Below are 14,875 nucleotides of genomic sequence, written 5' to 3'. Positions count from 1 at the left end.
AGCTATTAGATAGATTTTCTTTTATATTTTGGTATGGAAAATATTGTGATACTTCCCGTATGCAATGCTAAGAACGCATGTTTTCGTGTGTGGTTCGCTTACGTGCGACGGTATTTTTGCGTTGCTCGTATTCTCATTATTTTATGAGACACAATCTGCGTGTTAAAAAGCGACCTGCGACGGAAATTTCAACGCTCTCCGTTGACACAAATTATCTATTCACTTCTCGCACATGTTTTATATGTTCGTTATTTATGCATTCATTATCACGTAGGCATACATACACACAACTGCAACTTTGAGTATTTAGAATAGTTTATTATTATAATAATACACATTATAATATTATCGTAACGTAGTTACGATTACATCGTAGGTTGAATCCAGAGCTCGCGGAACTACACGGCGAGAACAGTGAGTGTAATATTTAATAGCCAATTTTAGGAACAAAGTCGTGAAAATACATTCAATTAGCCAAGTATTTAAATAAGTATTTAAATATTAAACTTACTATATACTCGGTATACGTTAGATCTATCAAATATTCGGTTTACTCCGGGCTGTTTTATTATTAAAATTAATAATAATAATTAATGAAAAAGAGTAAGTTTATTAAACCAGGAATTTTTATTGGTAGAACTTTGAATGCACTGAACAACAGAAAATCAAGAATCATTTTTGCATATGCCATCAGGAGAGAAAAAAATTCTGATTGATTCTTAAGAGACTCTTATAAAAAATCAAATCTTTTATCCATTCTCTCTCACAATTTTACATAACTTCTAGTTCTCACCGTCTCTAGAACCATCTATTCTCTTACAATTATTATATATGGCATTCCTCGCCCAACGAATCATTAAAAAAAATAATCTTTGAAATTAGAAAAGAAAATTAGATTTAGCGCGAAATGGGGAGAAATGGTAAGCCGGAATCGTTGTCTTAAGAGAAACAGAGAGAGAGATGTCTCGGCGACAATAGGCATTCCAGACTTTATCTTGATGGACTTACGCGTCGGCTCGGCGCGTTGAAAGCGCCCGCCGCGGGGGGGCCAAAAAAAACTTTTTAAGCCTGGCAATTTTTATCGTACCTCTTTCATCTGCGCTGTCGCTGTCTCACAATTGAACACGGTGGCGATTTTGCCCGGAGGGGATGCCCGCATGCCTCGCTTATACTTACATTAACGTGTACGTACGACAATTCCGCGCCGCGCCGGCACGACACATATTTCACGTTCCTTATCGGAAGCTCCGGCCAGCTCAGACGCCAGACGCCGCGAGAAAATGCGGCCGGCTTCGGATTTTAATCCGATGGAATTTTAATCTGCGGACTTTTCCTTCGCTCCCGAGCGAATCGATGAGGGGAAAGAATCCAATGTAATTGACTCAAGTTTAGACGAGTGGAAATCTTTGCGAACTTCTTCGGCGTGGCACAATCTCAAAAACGTTTTGCACGCGTTGCGTGCATATAATACGATTATTTTTCGGCGGAATCGGCATACAATAAAAAACATAATAAAAATAATATAATATACTGTTTATTTATTACGGACGCAAGTATATTAATCGTGTAAATGTATGCATGAATATGCATAATCTGGTTTGAATATAAATATTTGTCATCAATTATATAAAAGAAATAATTATTTATCATAAAACTAATCTTTTCGTATGTTTTACATATTAAATTTTTGTGTAATAACTATTGGTAGTTTTTAAAATGTTATTATTCGAGATATATAATCTTAAATAAATAGTTTAAATAATTTAAATTCTATTATTTCTAGAAATAAAAAAACATTCTCTAAAATCTTAGAGTTAACTTGAGAATCGTACTTTAGATTGATAAACTTGTGCGTCACGAAGCTCTCATAAGTCCTTCGAAGAGATTTTATATCAGAGAGACATATGTATCACATCTTATATCTGTACTATACATATCGTCGTTTTATATTTCATTTCGCACTTTCATTTCTTACATTTTATTTCGTTTTTCAGTTTTTACGTGCGTTATAAAAGGAACATAATTTACATGAAAAATTACAGAGAAACGTTGATGTATTTGTACATATTTTAAGTAATAACAGAATTTATAGTTTTGCTTGCATTGTGACACGCGTTCAAGAATTTTGAAGTAATATAACGAGAAATTGAACCGAGATCGTATCGCTCATGTATTCATGCGTAATACACACGATAAAGAAGATTTGATTTATGATTCCCTATAAATCTGAAATTGTTTTGCACTTAATGCAAAATGTCAATGTATGTAAAACTGTCCGAAAGGAAGGATTAAATTTATTTTACGTGTTCACACTATATGTCTGTAACAAATGTATAAATTGAATAGCGTGCAATGAGTGCCGCAATATCGAATCAAATTAAAGTGCAATTAAAGTGCAATGAGAATCTCTCTCCGCCAGCCGCTGCCGATGATGAAATTTCGATATCCCAGATTAATGTTTTCTTATTTTGATACTTAAATTTATTGATAAAAGGTTCGAAATTAAAAGTGGTTTTTTGATATGTAAATGCATTTTTATATAATTTGGAATTACAGATTAAGGTGATTAAATATTACACTAAATTTATTTGTATCAATTTTTACACAGGAACACAAAGAATCGTTTATATTAAACATTAAATATATCATATATATATCTCTCTCTCTCTTTTTCTCTCATGAATTATATTATCACATTTACGCATTTACTTTTCTACAAAAAATAAAAATTATGATTGAAAGTAAGTGCGCATCATCATAAAATGTTTCCATAAAAGCATAATGTGCAGAATAAACATTAATTATAAATGAAAAAACCATGCAGATTAATCACACAGAAGGCAGGTGCGTTTTTAACGATGACGGAACTTCATTGCCCTAGGCCAGCATCTCTTCGCGAGATGTCTGAAGCAGGTATTTAAATGTGCCAACAAAAAATTGATCTGTCGCTTTCTTGACGCATTTCCAAATTTTTTGCTCGCATTTGGATCCGTGGATCTTATCATATGTGCCAGTTCGTCACCTGCTTGACGTTCTCTCTCAGGGCCGCAATGCCTTCAAGACATTTATTTGTGATTTACTCTGCTTTATCTCTATTATGCTTCGTCTAGAATGTTGCTATTGCCCTTTTGTTCTAAACTCTTTATATTATTAACGCGTTTGATGAAAGCGACATTTATGTAATGGATGTAAATAGGTTTTAAATTATTGCATACCTTTTTCATAAATCATACTTCTTATCCGTATAACATTGGCTTCATCGGCCCTGTTTTTGTTCTTTGGGATTTGAACTCATGGGATTAGCTCGAAGGGTAATTAAGCAGACGAATAATTAAATAAGAAAGTGACTGAAAGCTATCTAAAGAGAGAACCAAGGTCTGGCATATATCCAGACGTGCAAAGACACTTTCTCGCAGCTTGATCTTAGGAATAGGATCAACGTTCTAATATCATATATATCCGTTTCGATGACATCATTCTTTTCTAGCTCAATCACATGAGCTATAAAGAAAAAAAGAAAAACTGCTTTTACATTTAATAAATCTCATATCTCACTCATTTCTCAATGTATTTCAAGATAATATTTTAATTCTTACATCTGCAGAAGAATGCAGATAAAGAATTTAAAGAACATTTCTTTAAGTTCTTTTATAACGTGTTTATAATGTGTCAAAATAAAAAGTGGTCCTGCATATGTCGCCTGCAGATACTCTCAGGCAATTTCTCTGCCAAGACATTCTCTTCATGTCTGTTTAATTGCTTTGCGCGTCGAGCGCATGAACTTCCATTTCTTCTCGTTGTATAGTTACGATTGCGCGTTTGTCAAATTCGTTTAAGTTCTCCCGCAACAAGGAGTTCCTTTGGCGCGACCATAAAGCGGCAGGTTAGCACACCAGTTTTTGTAACCATCGTCGTTCGTGATACCGCAATTTCGCCCCTTATGTCGCGACACAAGAGCTTCCGTCTCGCGAGATATCTGGGCCAACGTAAACGCGGAGGAGAGACCATGTGCCGTCATCTCGATGCGCGAAATGCCTTATAAGGTAGCATTATTACAGCCGACACGAGCCGTAGCCGTTGATACAAATGCCGTCGTTCTCGCTGGATTACTTTTGCCGCGCCTCCCCTCCCTCCTCTCTCGCAAAAGCCAGGAATATCTCGATAGTCATCATTGATCAGTTGAGATCATCAATTCGTGATTTCTATTTCTTTTCGTTCTATTTCTTGATTACATAAGCATCCGTAATTTTGGACAAAATCTGGAAACAGTCTCATGTACGTTTCCGTTTCGAGCGTATGTTACCAAATTATTGCTGGAAATCAATACAAGAATAATATAAAGTGCATGTTAAACTATCCTAAATTTTTTTATATTAATAATATTTTATCGTCTAGCAGATTTGATTCTATCATTTTGCGGCATATGAGTAGCCACATAATGCGGAGTACCTTACATATGGGTACAATGGCACACGTCCAAGTGTGCGATAACTTTCCAGTTTCGCTGTTTCCAGACGAGCGATTCTAAACGCGACAAAAACACGGCTTATTAAACGCAGCTGCAAGAACGTGTCGCGATTTTCCGCTTTTGGTCGTCTGCCAGTGATATGTGCACGCGTGCGATTCCTACGGGGGAAATGTCGCAAAGTGTTCGAAGTTAAATGCGGTAATGTTAAAAATGTACCGCGGTTTTCCTGCAGCAGTTGTAATATCAGCTGATACGTTCCCACATTGCGTGACCGATTCCGGTAAGTGTGCGACTTTTTTCTTTAGAATCTATATTTAGAATATATATGAATATTAGTAAAAATTCTTCGCACACAGAAATTACGTTAATAAATTAGAATTTTCTCCTTTGCGTGTTGTCATTTTTATCTTTTCTCCTGTTATCGAAAATCTTATTCATCGCATCTCTCGTTTTGCGTGAGCAAGATTTAAATTGGGGAAATTGGAGTCAATCAGTGTTTTCGTTCGAGAACATCGACTGGTTCGTTACGCAAACACGGGACTGATCAAATTTGATGACCGTCAATCAATATCGTGTAACTGTTCACTAACAAATAAAAGTATTCGTGCGCCACTGTTTATTTTGCTTGGCATAAAACGATTTTAAAATTTTACCTTTTACATGTATAATACATTTGTAAGTTATTCAACACAATACAACATTAATGAAGATCAATAAAATAATAATCTGTTATGTATAATCTCTATTTTTATAGATAAATATAAATATAATGTTCATATTATAATTAAAAAATTTTAGATCCAGAGCTAATTTAGTTAGAAGACAAAGACAGATAACAGCAAAGTGGACTGCACGGTTTAATCAGGCAAGACGTATTACGACAACATGAGAGTATCCGCCGAAAGTTTCTGGACGGTTGATTGTCCGTAGACTAACGGTGATTGATAGTCAGGTAATCTCGATTCTCCCAAGATCGACTAACCTGCCTGCAGGCGCACGTGGGGGCCGAACTTGACCGTCACCTGCTCGAGGAAGACGCCGACGGATCCGTGCGCGCCGTGTGACAGGATCTGTACGAGCAGACCCACGAGGAGCACCACCCAGCCCCAACCACCCTCCGGGTAGTAGTGTTGCTTCAGCGTGAGTAGCTGCCTGAGATCAGCGACCAGCTGACGAGATGCCGCGTGCGTCTGCTCCGCCGGCGCCGCCGGTGCGTGATCGCTGCAAGCGACTCCGCTGTCATGGACCGACAATCGTGGCAGCGATCGGCTGCGATAGAGCACCGCCGTGGCAGCGATCGGCGCCGCCGGCTTCCCCAAATCGGTTCCTTGATCGGCGGCGATCCCGGTCTCCGCGTCTCGGGTCGCCTCTTGGTCGGCGACGTCCCGATTCAGACAACCCGAATACTTCCACGGATGAGAGTGTCGACCATAAGGGAAGTGCGGCTCTCCGCAGTTCTCGCATCTTCGCGTTGCGTTAGCGCAACCCTTCCTTTCTACGACGCACTGGACGACGGTATCCTGACGATCCGTTTCAGGAGTTCTCGAGGAGTCCGCTTGATCTGCGATGGCGATCCTCCTCGTGGACGCGGATCGTCGCGTTTTTCCGGGCGATCGCGCGTAGGTGTCTTTGCCGGGGGTGCGAACGATCTTGCGACTCGCTTCACTCCGAAGCGCTTCTCGATGCGCGTCTGTGCCCGGCGTGGTAGCGCATACAACGACGTCGTTCCCGCGAGGGTACGCGCGACTTCGCGGCGAACTGATTTCCATCGATTCTGCCTCGTCCTCGTCGCAGTCATCTTTACGGTTCTCGATATCCCCTTCCCCGCGTTTATCCGAGCCGCCGATCGCTTTATCGACACCCTGGGAGGCGTATGCTGATTTGGATGGATTTTTTATGCGATTGTTCGCCGGTGCAATCGGGACTTTTATTGCGCGAGCAGCGCGTGTCTCCCGTTCGTCACAGTACTCGTTATCGAGGACAGTCTCACTCGTATAATTGCGTTTAAGTACCTTTTTATATTCCCCGATCTTGTCTTGATTTGACAGTGCACTTTCGCATGTGTCTTCTCGCTCACTGCGGTTCTCATTGTCTTTCCTGCACACAGTTATCTTGCGATCGCTGATGACATTGTTGCAAATTTTACTGTCCATCGTATCGTGATTCACGTTGATATTCGGATTGTCGACAATATGAATTTCCCTTTCGGAAAATAATTTTTCTTCTTGCTGTGACCATTCTCTATCATTTTGTGTATAATGGTTGATATTATTGTCACTGTCCGAATACTTGGTCAGGCGATCACGTCTCCTCGGTTGGTCGAGAAGTTCCTCGGGGTAATTGACGCGGTGATCATGGTCGATCCAAGATTTGACAACTTCGTCAGTTTCGCTCGCAGATCGTGATAGTCCTGCAGCTGCTACCACTTGGTATTCGCCAACTTTGGGGTCTATGCAGGCTGTCATTATCCAGAATTCCCTTTCTCTAACTTCAAGGTGTCACACGGATTCTCGTCCTCGTCGTCGCCGTCTTCGTCGTCGTCGTTGTTTCCCTTCTTCCGCCTCTTCCATCTCCCTCCTGATTAGGAATTCAAAGCTCGAGAAATGCTTGTTTCGGGATTTGAATTTTGCAATTCAAATGAAAGATTAAATCGCGATAAACGATTCTTGATTTATTATTTTTATCGTGCCAACGGACCATTCTTTATCGATAATTTAATATTATTATTATTTGTTGTAGACATAATTAATATTTATGATCTATTTTATTTAAAAAAAAACAAATATTTACGTAGCATTATGGAAAATTGTTATCTATTAAATGTAATTTGTATTAAATAAAATCCGTTGATTTTTTCATTTTTTAGTATGTATTATCAATGAGCAATAAAATTAAAAATTTAAGAATTGCATCTTAGTTTTAACTTCAGCAATATAAATTGAAACTAATGCCGCTGTGCGCGTTGACTGTGAGTTCTTGCTCCTGAAAGGTGACGACGTCTTCATCAGTACAATCGTAATTTTTACTCTGTGCGGTGACCAGCATTTAATTGAAAATCTTGCAAAACTTCGAGAAACAATTTCTAGAGGTAAAAAAAGAACTCGTCTCGGGAGACCGAGAAGGCCGCGTCGAGATCGTCATAACGTACCCGCGATCGTGTCAGTGGCGAAACTTTCGGAAAGTCATCTCGCGCCGGCCGATTTCGAAGGAGGGAAACGTCACGGAGTATCCTTGTTGTTCTCGCGATTAAGTGGAGTCGGGCTCTTATTCTCTTCTGAGATACGGTGGCGGAATGCTGGCAGGATATCGTGCATCGCACGAGAGAAACAGAACCGCGCGTCGACCGAGCGCGACACGCTCAGCGCGCGAACTGAACGTTCGGCTCGCCGCGCGAGTGCCGTCCCTCCGCGGCTGCGACTCCGCCGGCGACGTCTCTCCGCTTCAGGAGTGGAGCCGCCGGTCGGTCGTTGGACGTGGTGGTCGTTGTCGTCGTTGCTCCTTCTTCCTCCACCTCTGTCTTTGTGCCCTTGTGTGTTCCACCTTGGATCTGTTCTATGTTACTCCACTTTTCCCCCACCGTGACATTGCGCGATCGTTCATCAGCGCCCGAAGACACGTCCTGCCGATGGTTGTTTCTAGTTCTTGCGCCGGTGATCTCCTCCTTACTCCTTATGATTCTTCTTCGGCGGAGCGGACTTTCCTTGCCCTTCTCCGAACCTCCCCAGTGCCGATTCGTCGGCTCGACCGATTCACTCATCGGGAACGTCATTGCTCTCTCTTTCTCTCTCTCTCTTTCTCTCTCTCTCTTTCTCGCTTCTGGTTTGCTTTTCTCATGTTGATCAATGCGGCTATTACTCACTGGACTTGGCGAGATGATCTTCAGTATTTATCTTGGTTCATAATGGATCGTACTATCTGTGTTACATATCTATGCGTATTTCTATGAGAATGACCGGTATCGCGGAAGCAATCCGCTGAAATGCGCTGCTCCGTTCCATTTCTTTGAGGATATCGCGCGGATCCATGATCGTGCATACGATGAAAGATCTTTAGATATCTTATGATGTTGATTACTTTTTTTTCAACATCTTTTATATTTTAGGAGAATTGTCGGATAAAGTGCTACAATAAAATGAGATTTTTCGTTTCACTATTAGCTGAACAATAATGTTATTTGGAAGAAGATGGAAGAATATATTGCATAGAAACATATGTTTGCGCGATTCTATCAATTCTAACTTTGACTTAATAAAGTCAACAGCATTTGGTTGCATTTATACAATGACCTGACGATATTAGATTTTTCTTCGCAGATTTGAACAGAGGGCGGAACGACTCGAATAAAACTGCGGGTTCATGAAACTTTAATCCCGGCTTGAAATTTTTCGTTCGATCGTTAAATGATGAATGGAGAAATACTCTCGCCACTTCGCGGCACACCACGCGGAACAGTTCGCATAAAGGAAACACTTTGTCTTCCCTTGTCAAAGATAAACGTCCGAGCGGCTCTTGAGCGTTGCCCTCGAGTAATTAGTTGGCTACTCGAAATCACACTTGTCCCGCATAAAACGCGTGCGAGGAGCAAGGCTGTATACTCTGCGCATTACGCAATAGCACACCATAATTTACCGTTCCTTTTTGACGGCTTGGCTCATGATGGTTAAAATGTCATCGGCGCGAAAGCTTCCACGTGCGAGCGAGAGCGAGTGAACCTTCGGAAGTATCGCACAATCAGTTTTAATCTTCGCAGTACTTCGGTTCATCTCTGATTTCAGACAGTTGAAGCCTGATGCTCGTCTGTACATCAACGGTGTTTATGGTAGGCCGAGTCATTTTATTACGCGAGGAATAAAAAGCTAAATTGCCGCGATAATCTCAACCTTTCCATTCTTGCACCACGGAAGATCCCTTCGCAAGTCCTGCGCCTTTGACGGTCCTCTCTTCGTAAATCCCGGTCGGTTTTATTTCTCTCCTTTTTGCGGACATTATTCTCTCGTTGCCCGGAATATATGAATTGAGGAGCGCGCAGCTGCCATTGTGCTTATATATCTGTGGATTAAGCGGATATTTTATTACGGCGAGATCGATAAACATCCGCTGCGAAAGTAGATTATGGGAGCTTCGATTTAGCTTTGAAAGAGGTGCCTCAGCGTGAAACTCCCAGATTGTTTATTCGCTGCGTTTAACCGCGGAAACGTTACGTACAGTTTGGGCTCGCGCAATTTTTATTTTTTAATTCATAATGCAACAGAGATGTGCAATGTATACGCGAGGCACTATTCACGTGTGTTTCCAACATTTATAAAACTATATTTGAACCAGAAAGAGAAGTTGGAGTAATTCTGTGTCATTTATCAGAAAATTTATTAGACGCAAGACGTCAGAGATAATCATTATTAAACTTGATCAGTTTGAGATAAAATTATACCTCACGAGAGTGATTCGCAGTTTGCTGAGGTTGAGGGTTAAATCGTTAAAGACTTTGATCTGCTTTTGACCGAATACTCATGCCGACGTCGTATGCCAACGTGCGTGCTGTTTCGTTAGGACTTCGTCAACACTTTTTCCGCGTGTCATGTTTCAACCCGTTATTACATATCGATTCGATACGGCTTCTTATGGAAGACACCGAACGCTACAATATGGTTGACGGGGAGTAGTGTTCTCCAGTGGTGGACGAACAAAGGAACTGTCGAGCAGCTATTACTCGGGCAGGACGTCACGTTTGACGGGACGCAGTCCCAGTATAACAATAAGAGACGATACTTACGACTTGAAGTACCCAGGCTGTTATAGGACCGATATAGACTTTCACCTTCAGTAATATTATCGCCCTTCGACTTTTAATATCATCATTATTTAATCTACACGATTAGACGAAATTGCATTTTTATAGCAAAAGATATCAATATGCTTCACACTTTACATTATATATTTTATAAAAACCAAATATATTTATGAAATTTGAGCGATGATTAATTGTTTTGGAAATAATTACTCTTTTAAGCATAAATCAAATTGAAATTAAATAAATTAATTAAATTAATATTATTAATTATAAAAAAGTACAAAATGTTATTTTATTACGTTAATATTATTTTTCAAATTGTGCTCTATATATTGTTTGCAAGGCTTAAGAAAGAAGAAAGCACTTTGCACGAAGATATGATTACACTATCGAACTGGAAAGTTGAGTAAGACTAATGCGTCCTACAAATTGCCTCATCATGACGTTCGGTAAGCCTTCATCAGTCGTTCCTTCCTAATTACCCTACACCTACTCATTGCGATTCGTCGTCGACACTTGCAAACTTGCGAGGTGGATTTCTTGTACGTTGCGTGTTTCTTATTCAATGTTCATTGCTTGGAAGCGATGATATGTAGTACCTCCCGCATTTCTTGTGTATTGCTAACTTGGAAAACGTTATAAAGTTATAAATTCTACGTTTTTATTTATTCAAACAATTTTCATATAGAACAAATATAAAAATATTATTTTAGAAATAACTTTTGATTCTAATAAATATTTCGATGTGCGAGAATAAAATAAGCATACTGGAAGACATTGGAAAAATGGAAATCTTGAGAAACTGCAGAAAACCATATGCAGGGAATATTGAGAAGTTCTCTTTTCTTTTCGGTATCCAACAGTTGAAAGCCACTCTCAGAGAACCTCCTAGATTATTGTTAGAGGACAATGAACATAAGTAAGTTTGTCGCGGATTTTTGCATTGAAGTCATTTCGTTGCTCCTTGTGCTCGAACGACTCCCGTTGCGACCATCGCAAGAAACATCGAGATAATTGAATTGGACATTTTTGTTCTTTATTTTTGCAGTCTCAGACACCCATCTAAATGTTACAAATTTGCTTGAATGTTAATCTATATACACTTGTTTTTGTCAGCAAATTTGTCTCTAATTAATCATGGTAATGAAAAATTAGAAAATACTATTTCTTTGGTTTACAAATTATGCTTCTAAAATAAGACTTCTAGTTACATTAAAATATTGTTAAATAGTATTGGTAATAAAATATGTGTATTACATCTTATATATATTTCAGTTTAGGAAATAACAGTGGGAAATTATTATTGTTATTACTATTATTCAAGTTCGCAGATGCACAAATTCTATTCCTGTTGACAATCTTCCATGCTTTTTCTATATCTTTTATCTTGGTATACTAATTTCTTACAGATATGTTATAAACAATGAGTATTGAATATTTATATTGAAATTTTGTCGTGCCTGACACATAGGAATTTCACATCATTTTATTTGTTCTCTCAGAATATTCACACTTTTCCACAAATTATCGCAAACAGATCTTGTTTTATAGTATAATAGAATACATGATTCTCGATCATATTTTTGCTTTGAATATCGAGCTGAATGGTTCGCAATTTCTGAATACGCGCTTGCAGAAATAGGATTCGCGATCCGTATGTATTATCACTATATTTATCGTTCTCCTAATAATCTCTATTATGTATCTCGTTATATTTCATGATATAAAAAATAAAAAATATAAAACGTTTAACATATATAAGTTTCGTTACAATTTTCAAAATAAAAATTGATGATTTTACATTATCATCTTTTACGTGATGATTTACCTTGCCATTATATTGTAACAACTTGCTGTGTACCTAAAAATATTAAATAATGATGACTATTGATCGTGCTCTAAATTAATGATACATTGAACATAATATTCTTTATTATTGAATTTCTATTGTAAGTGATTTATTATGATTTTTCTATAAAATTTACGGTCTCGCTCGGCATTCTTGCTGTGCTCACTTACAGTTCGTTGGTAGTATTTATTCGCGAAACAGAACACTGCGTTATCTTCTCAAGGTCGGTAAGTCAGTAAATAGCGATTTATTAATTTTTTTTATTTATTTAACGTGAACTTAGCATCCCATTTTTAATAAATTAAATTTTTAGTACATAAAATGTTAGCATTTCATTTGTAGTTGTCTATAATGACAATTTCGTTTGTAGTTTAACGCAAAAAGAATAGTTATAATTATATTATAATTGGAATTTCATTAAAAAACGAAGAATTTTTGTTGCAACCCGGTATATTTAATTCGGGTGCAAATCAATTCATCGATAATTTCTGTTTGCAGCGTTTATCTTGATTATTCGTTTTACAGTTAATTTCATATAATTGTGGTCTTCAGCTGTGGCACGCTGTAGCCTGTAGCTTTCAGTATGTCCGGTAAACGAGAGTTTACTTCACTTTGGACCGTCCGCTAAATAAGAGCTAATAGAGCTAAGATAAAGCTTTGCCTTTATCCATTAGCACTTGAATAGGAAGCTTATGTGATTGGTTGTGTCGAGAGAGAGAGATTTAGTCAATCTTTCATTCTCATCTTTCGAAATAGAAAAGATAAGATAAATAATACCGGGAATTTTTCTATGCCAGAAATTAAATTTTATAATTATTGAGAGATTCAGCAGAATATCATTTCTACAGTACTCTGTAATAAAATACGTTTTGACTTAACTAAATACGTTCAATATCACCGTGTGGTGTGAGAACCGTCCACCATCAATAGACCATATTTTTATATTTTTGATATTAATAAGATAGATGTTTTTATAAACTTTTCTGGAAATAAAATAAAGGAATTGTTGTCATAATCTGTTCCACAAGAAAGTGTACGGCAACTTGTCGAAAATATACAATCTAGAAAAAAAGGGTCATAGTACATGTATTTCAAATTACCTAGTAATGATTCCAATCTTTGCTTAGATTTTCATGAGCCCATGCCAATCATTTTGTGACATGTTTTTGTGTGAAAAGGGATTTTGGATTGTACAGCGATATTTTACCTTCGATTCATGTAAACGACGTCTGATGATGTTTATTCGAACGTTTATATCCTTCTCACGAAGCTGATCCCGAGCTTGGCGCAATGTTAGCGTAGGATTTCGTTCAAACAGATGAGTAATCGTTTTGTCTTCTCTCGACGTCGTCGTAGGGTTAAACCCTTCTCTGGTAGGCCATTACATTCCCTTTTTTTGTACTGTTTTCCTCACTTCTGAATGAATGACTTTGATTTTCTAATCAATCTTGCAACCTAAGCATATATTAATTTTGGTCCTTTTGCATGCGAGACTAAAAAAACACTGCCTCGTGACGCTTGAAGATACTTTGCACACTTTGTAACAAAAATCATTTTCGGAATGAGAACAAAGCATGTAAAAACGTTTCAAGCTTTCTATAAATGTCATAAAGCGGATGACACGCTACGGGTCAATCGTCTTGAATTAAGGCCATACGGCGTACGCTTTCTTATGGAACAGACTGTATGTGTGACACACGCGGTGCGTGATAGTGAACGTATTATAGAGAAATATTGATTTTTCCTCCATAATTTTAATTTGTTACTCTCTAAACTTTTTATTGCTTTTAATCGCAAATTACTGGATTAGTTTTTATAATTTACTTGTCTAATGAATCGTTTACTATAGAAAGATAAACAATATCGAAATTTTATAGAAATAACAGGCTTTGCTTGGCTACTTTAACATTGGATCTACTACTTCACACATGAAGTCGATATATATAAGCGTTCTTCCACCCCTCGTTAATAATTTATCCCCCATCTTCCTGTTTGCCGTCTTATATTCCTCGTTTCTCGAGCACGCGTCGCAGCATGTGTGAAGCAAGTTTCTCGCGCGATGAAAGTTGCCGCGGAATCCTCAACGCTTATGAAGGACATATATTAGAGTTTCCTGAACTTGTCACTCTGCTATATCGAAACGTGATATTCTCAATCGATCGATTACATGCCCAAGATAGATGAGTAAATGATGCTTTCAGTGTTCCTGTTTCTCTCATATTTGTTTTACTATCATCAAACATAGATTCAATTGGAAAAAATGGATTTCTCGATATATGCGTCGCATTAAATGTGCCCACGAAATCGGCGATCTCGACTCACCAGCTGTGTGCAACGGGTGGTGGTAGAATTTGACCTTAGCTGGTAACGCGATGGCGGCCGGAACCGAGAACTGCAGACCCGGTCCCAGAAGGTGTACGAGAGTCCCAACGACGGCGATCACCCATCCCCATCCCCCCTCAGGGTAGTAATGCCTGCAGAGCAGTCGTCTCGCCTGTACCTGGGGGCTGCCGTCAGGTTGGACAGCCGCGGCATTGTTCTTGTCAGCGCTATCGCCGGTTTCCGTCGCGCGATTCTTCTCTTTAAGAGACGAGCCGTCGAAAGCGGCGCGGCTTCCCATGCCAGTCGTATCCAGCAGCGGCCAGGACCGCGCGCGGGATATCGACATCACGGGAGACAGGAAGGTCCTCCTCGTGGCTACGTGCCGGTGTCGTTGTCGTTGGTATACGTGGCGATCTCTGTCACGCACATCGACATTGCGTGCAACCGC

At 39.0% G+C, this 14,875-nt stretch overlaps 1 protein-coding gene across 1 annotated transcript in view; it reads right to left on the bottom strand.

The window, feature by feature from the left end:
* LOC105278139 (monocarboxylate transporter 12) overlaps positions 1-7,155 on the bottom strand; it is a 41,589-nt gene extending 34,434 nt beyond the window's left edge. Inside the window, exon 1 of the mRNA XM_026975302.1 lies at positions 5,451-7,155. Within this exon, the coding sequence (XP_026831103.1) occupies positions 5,451-6,933 (1,483 nt within the window). The 5' untranslated portion in view covers positions 6,934-7,155. The remainder of the gene's footprint in view (positions 1-5,450) is intronic.
* Between the last annotated feature and the right edge of the window lie 7,720 nt (positions 7,156-14,875).

Source organism: Ooceraea biroi, chromosome 2, assembly GCF_003672135.1.
Source record: "Ooceraea biroi isolate clonal line C1 chromosome 2, Obir_v5.4, whole genome shotgun sequence".
In the NCBI taxonomy this organism is placed as follows: Eukaryota; Metazoa; Arthropoda; class Insecta; order Hymenoptera; family Formicidae; genus Ooceraea; species Ooceraea biroi.
The sequence above is the reverse complement of the archived record's forward strand: the minus strand, read 5'-3'. Positions and strand labels throughout refer to the sequence as shown.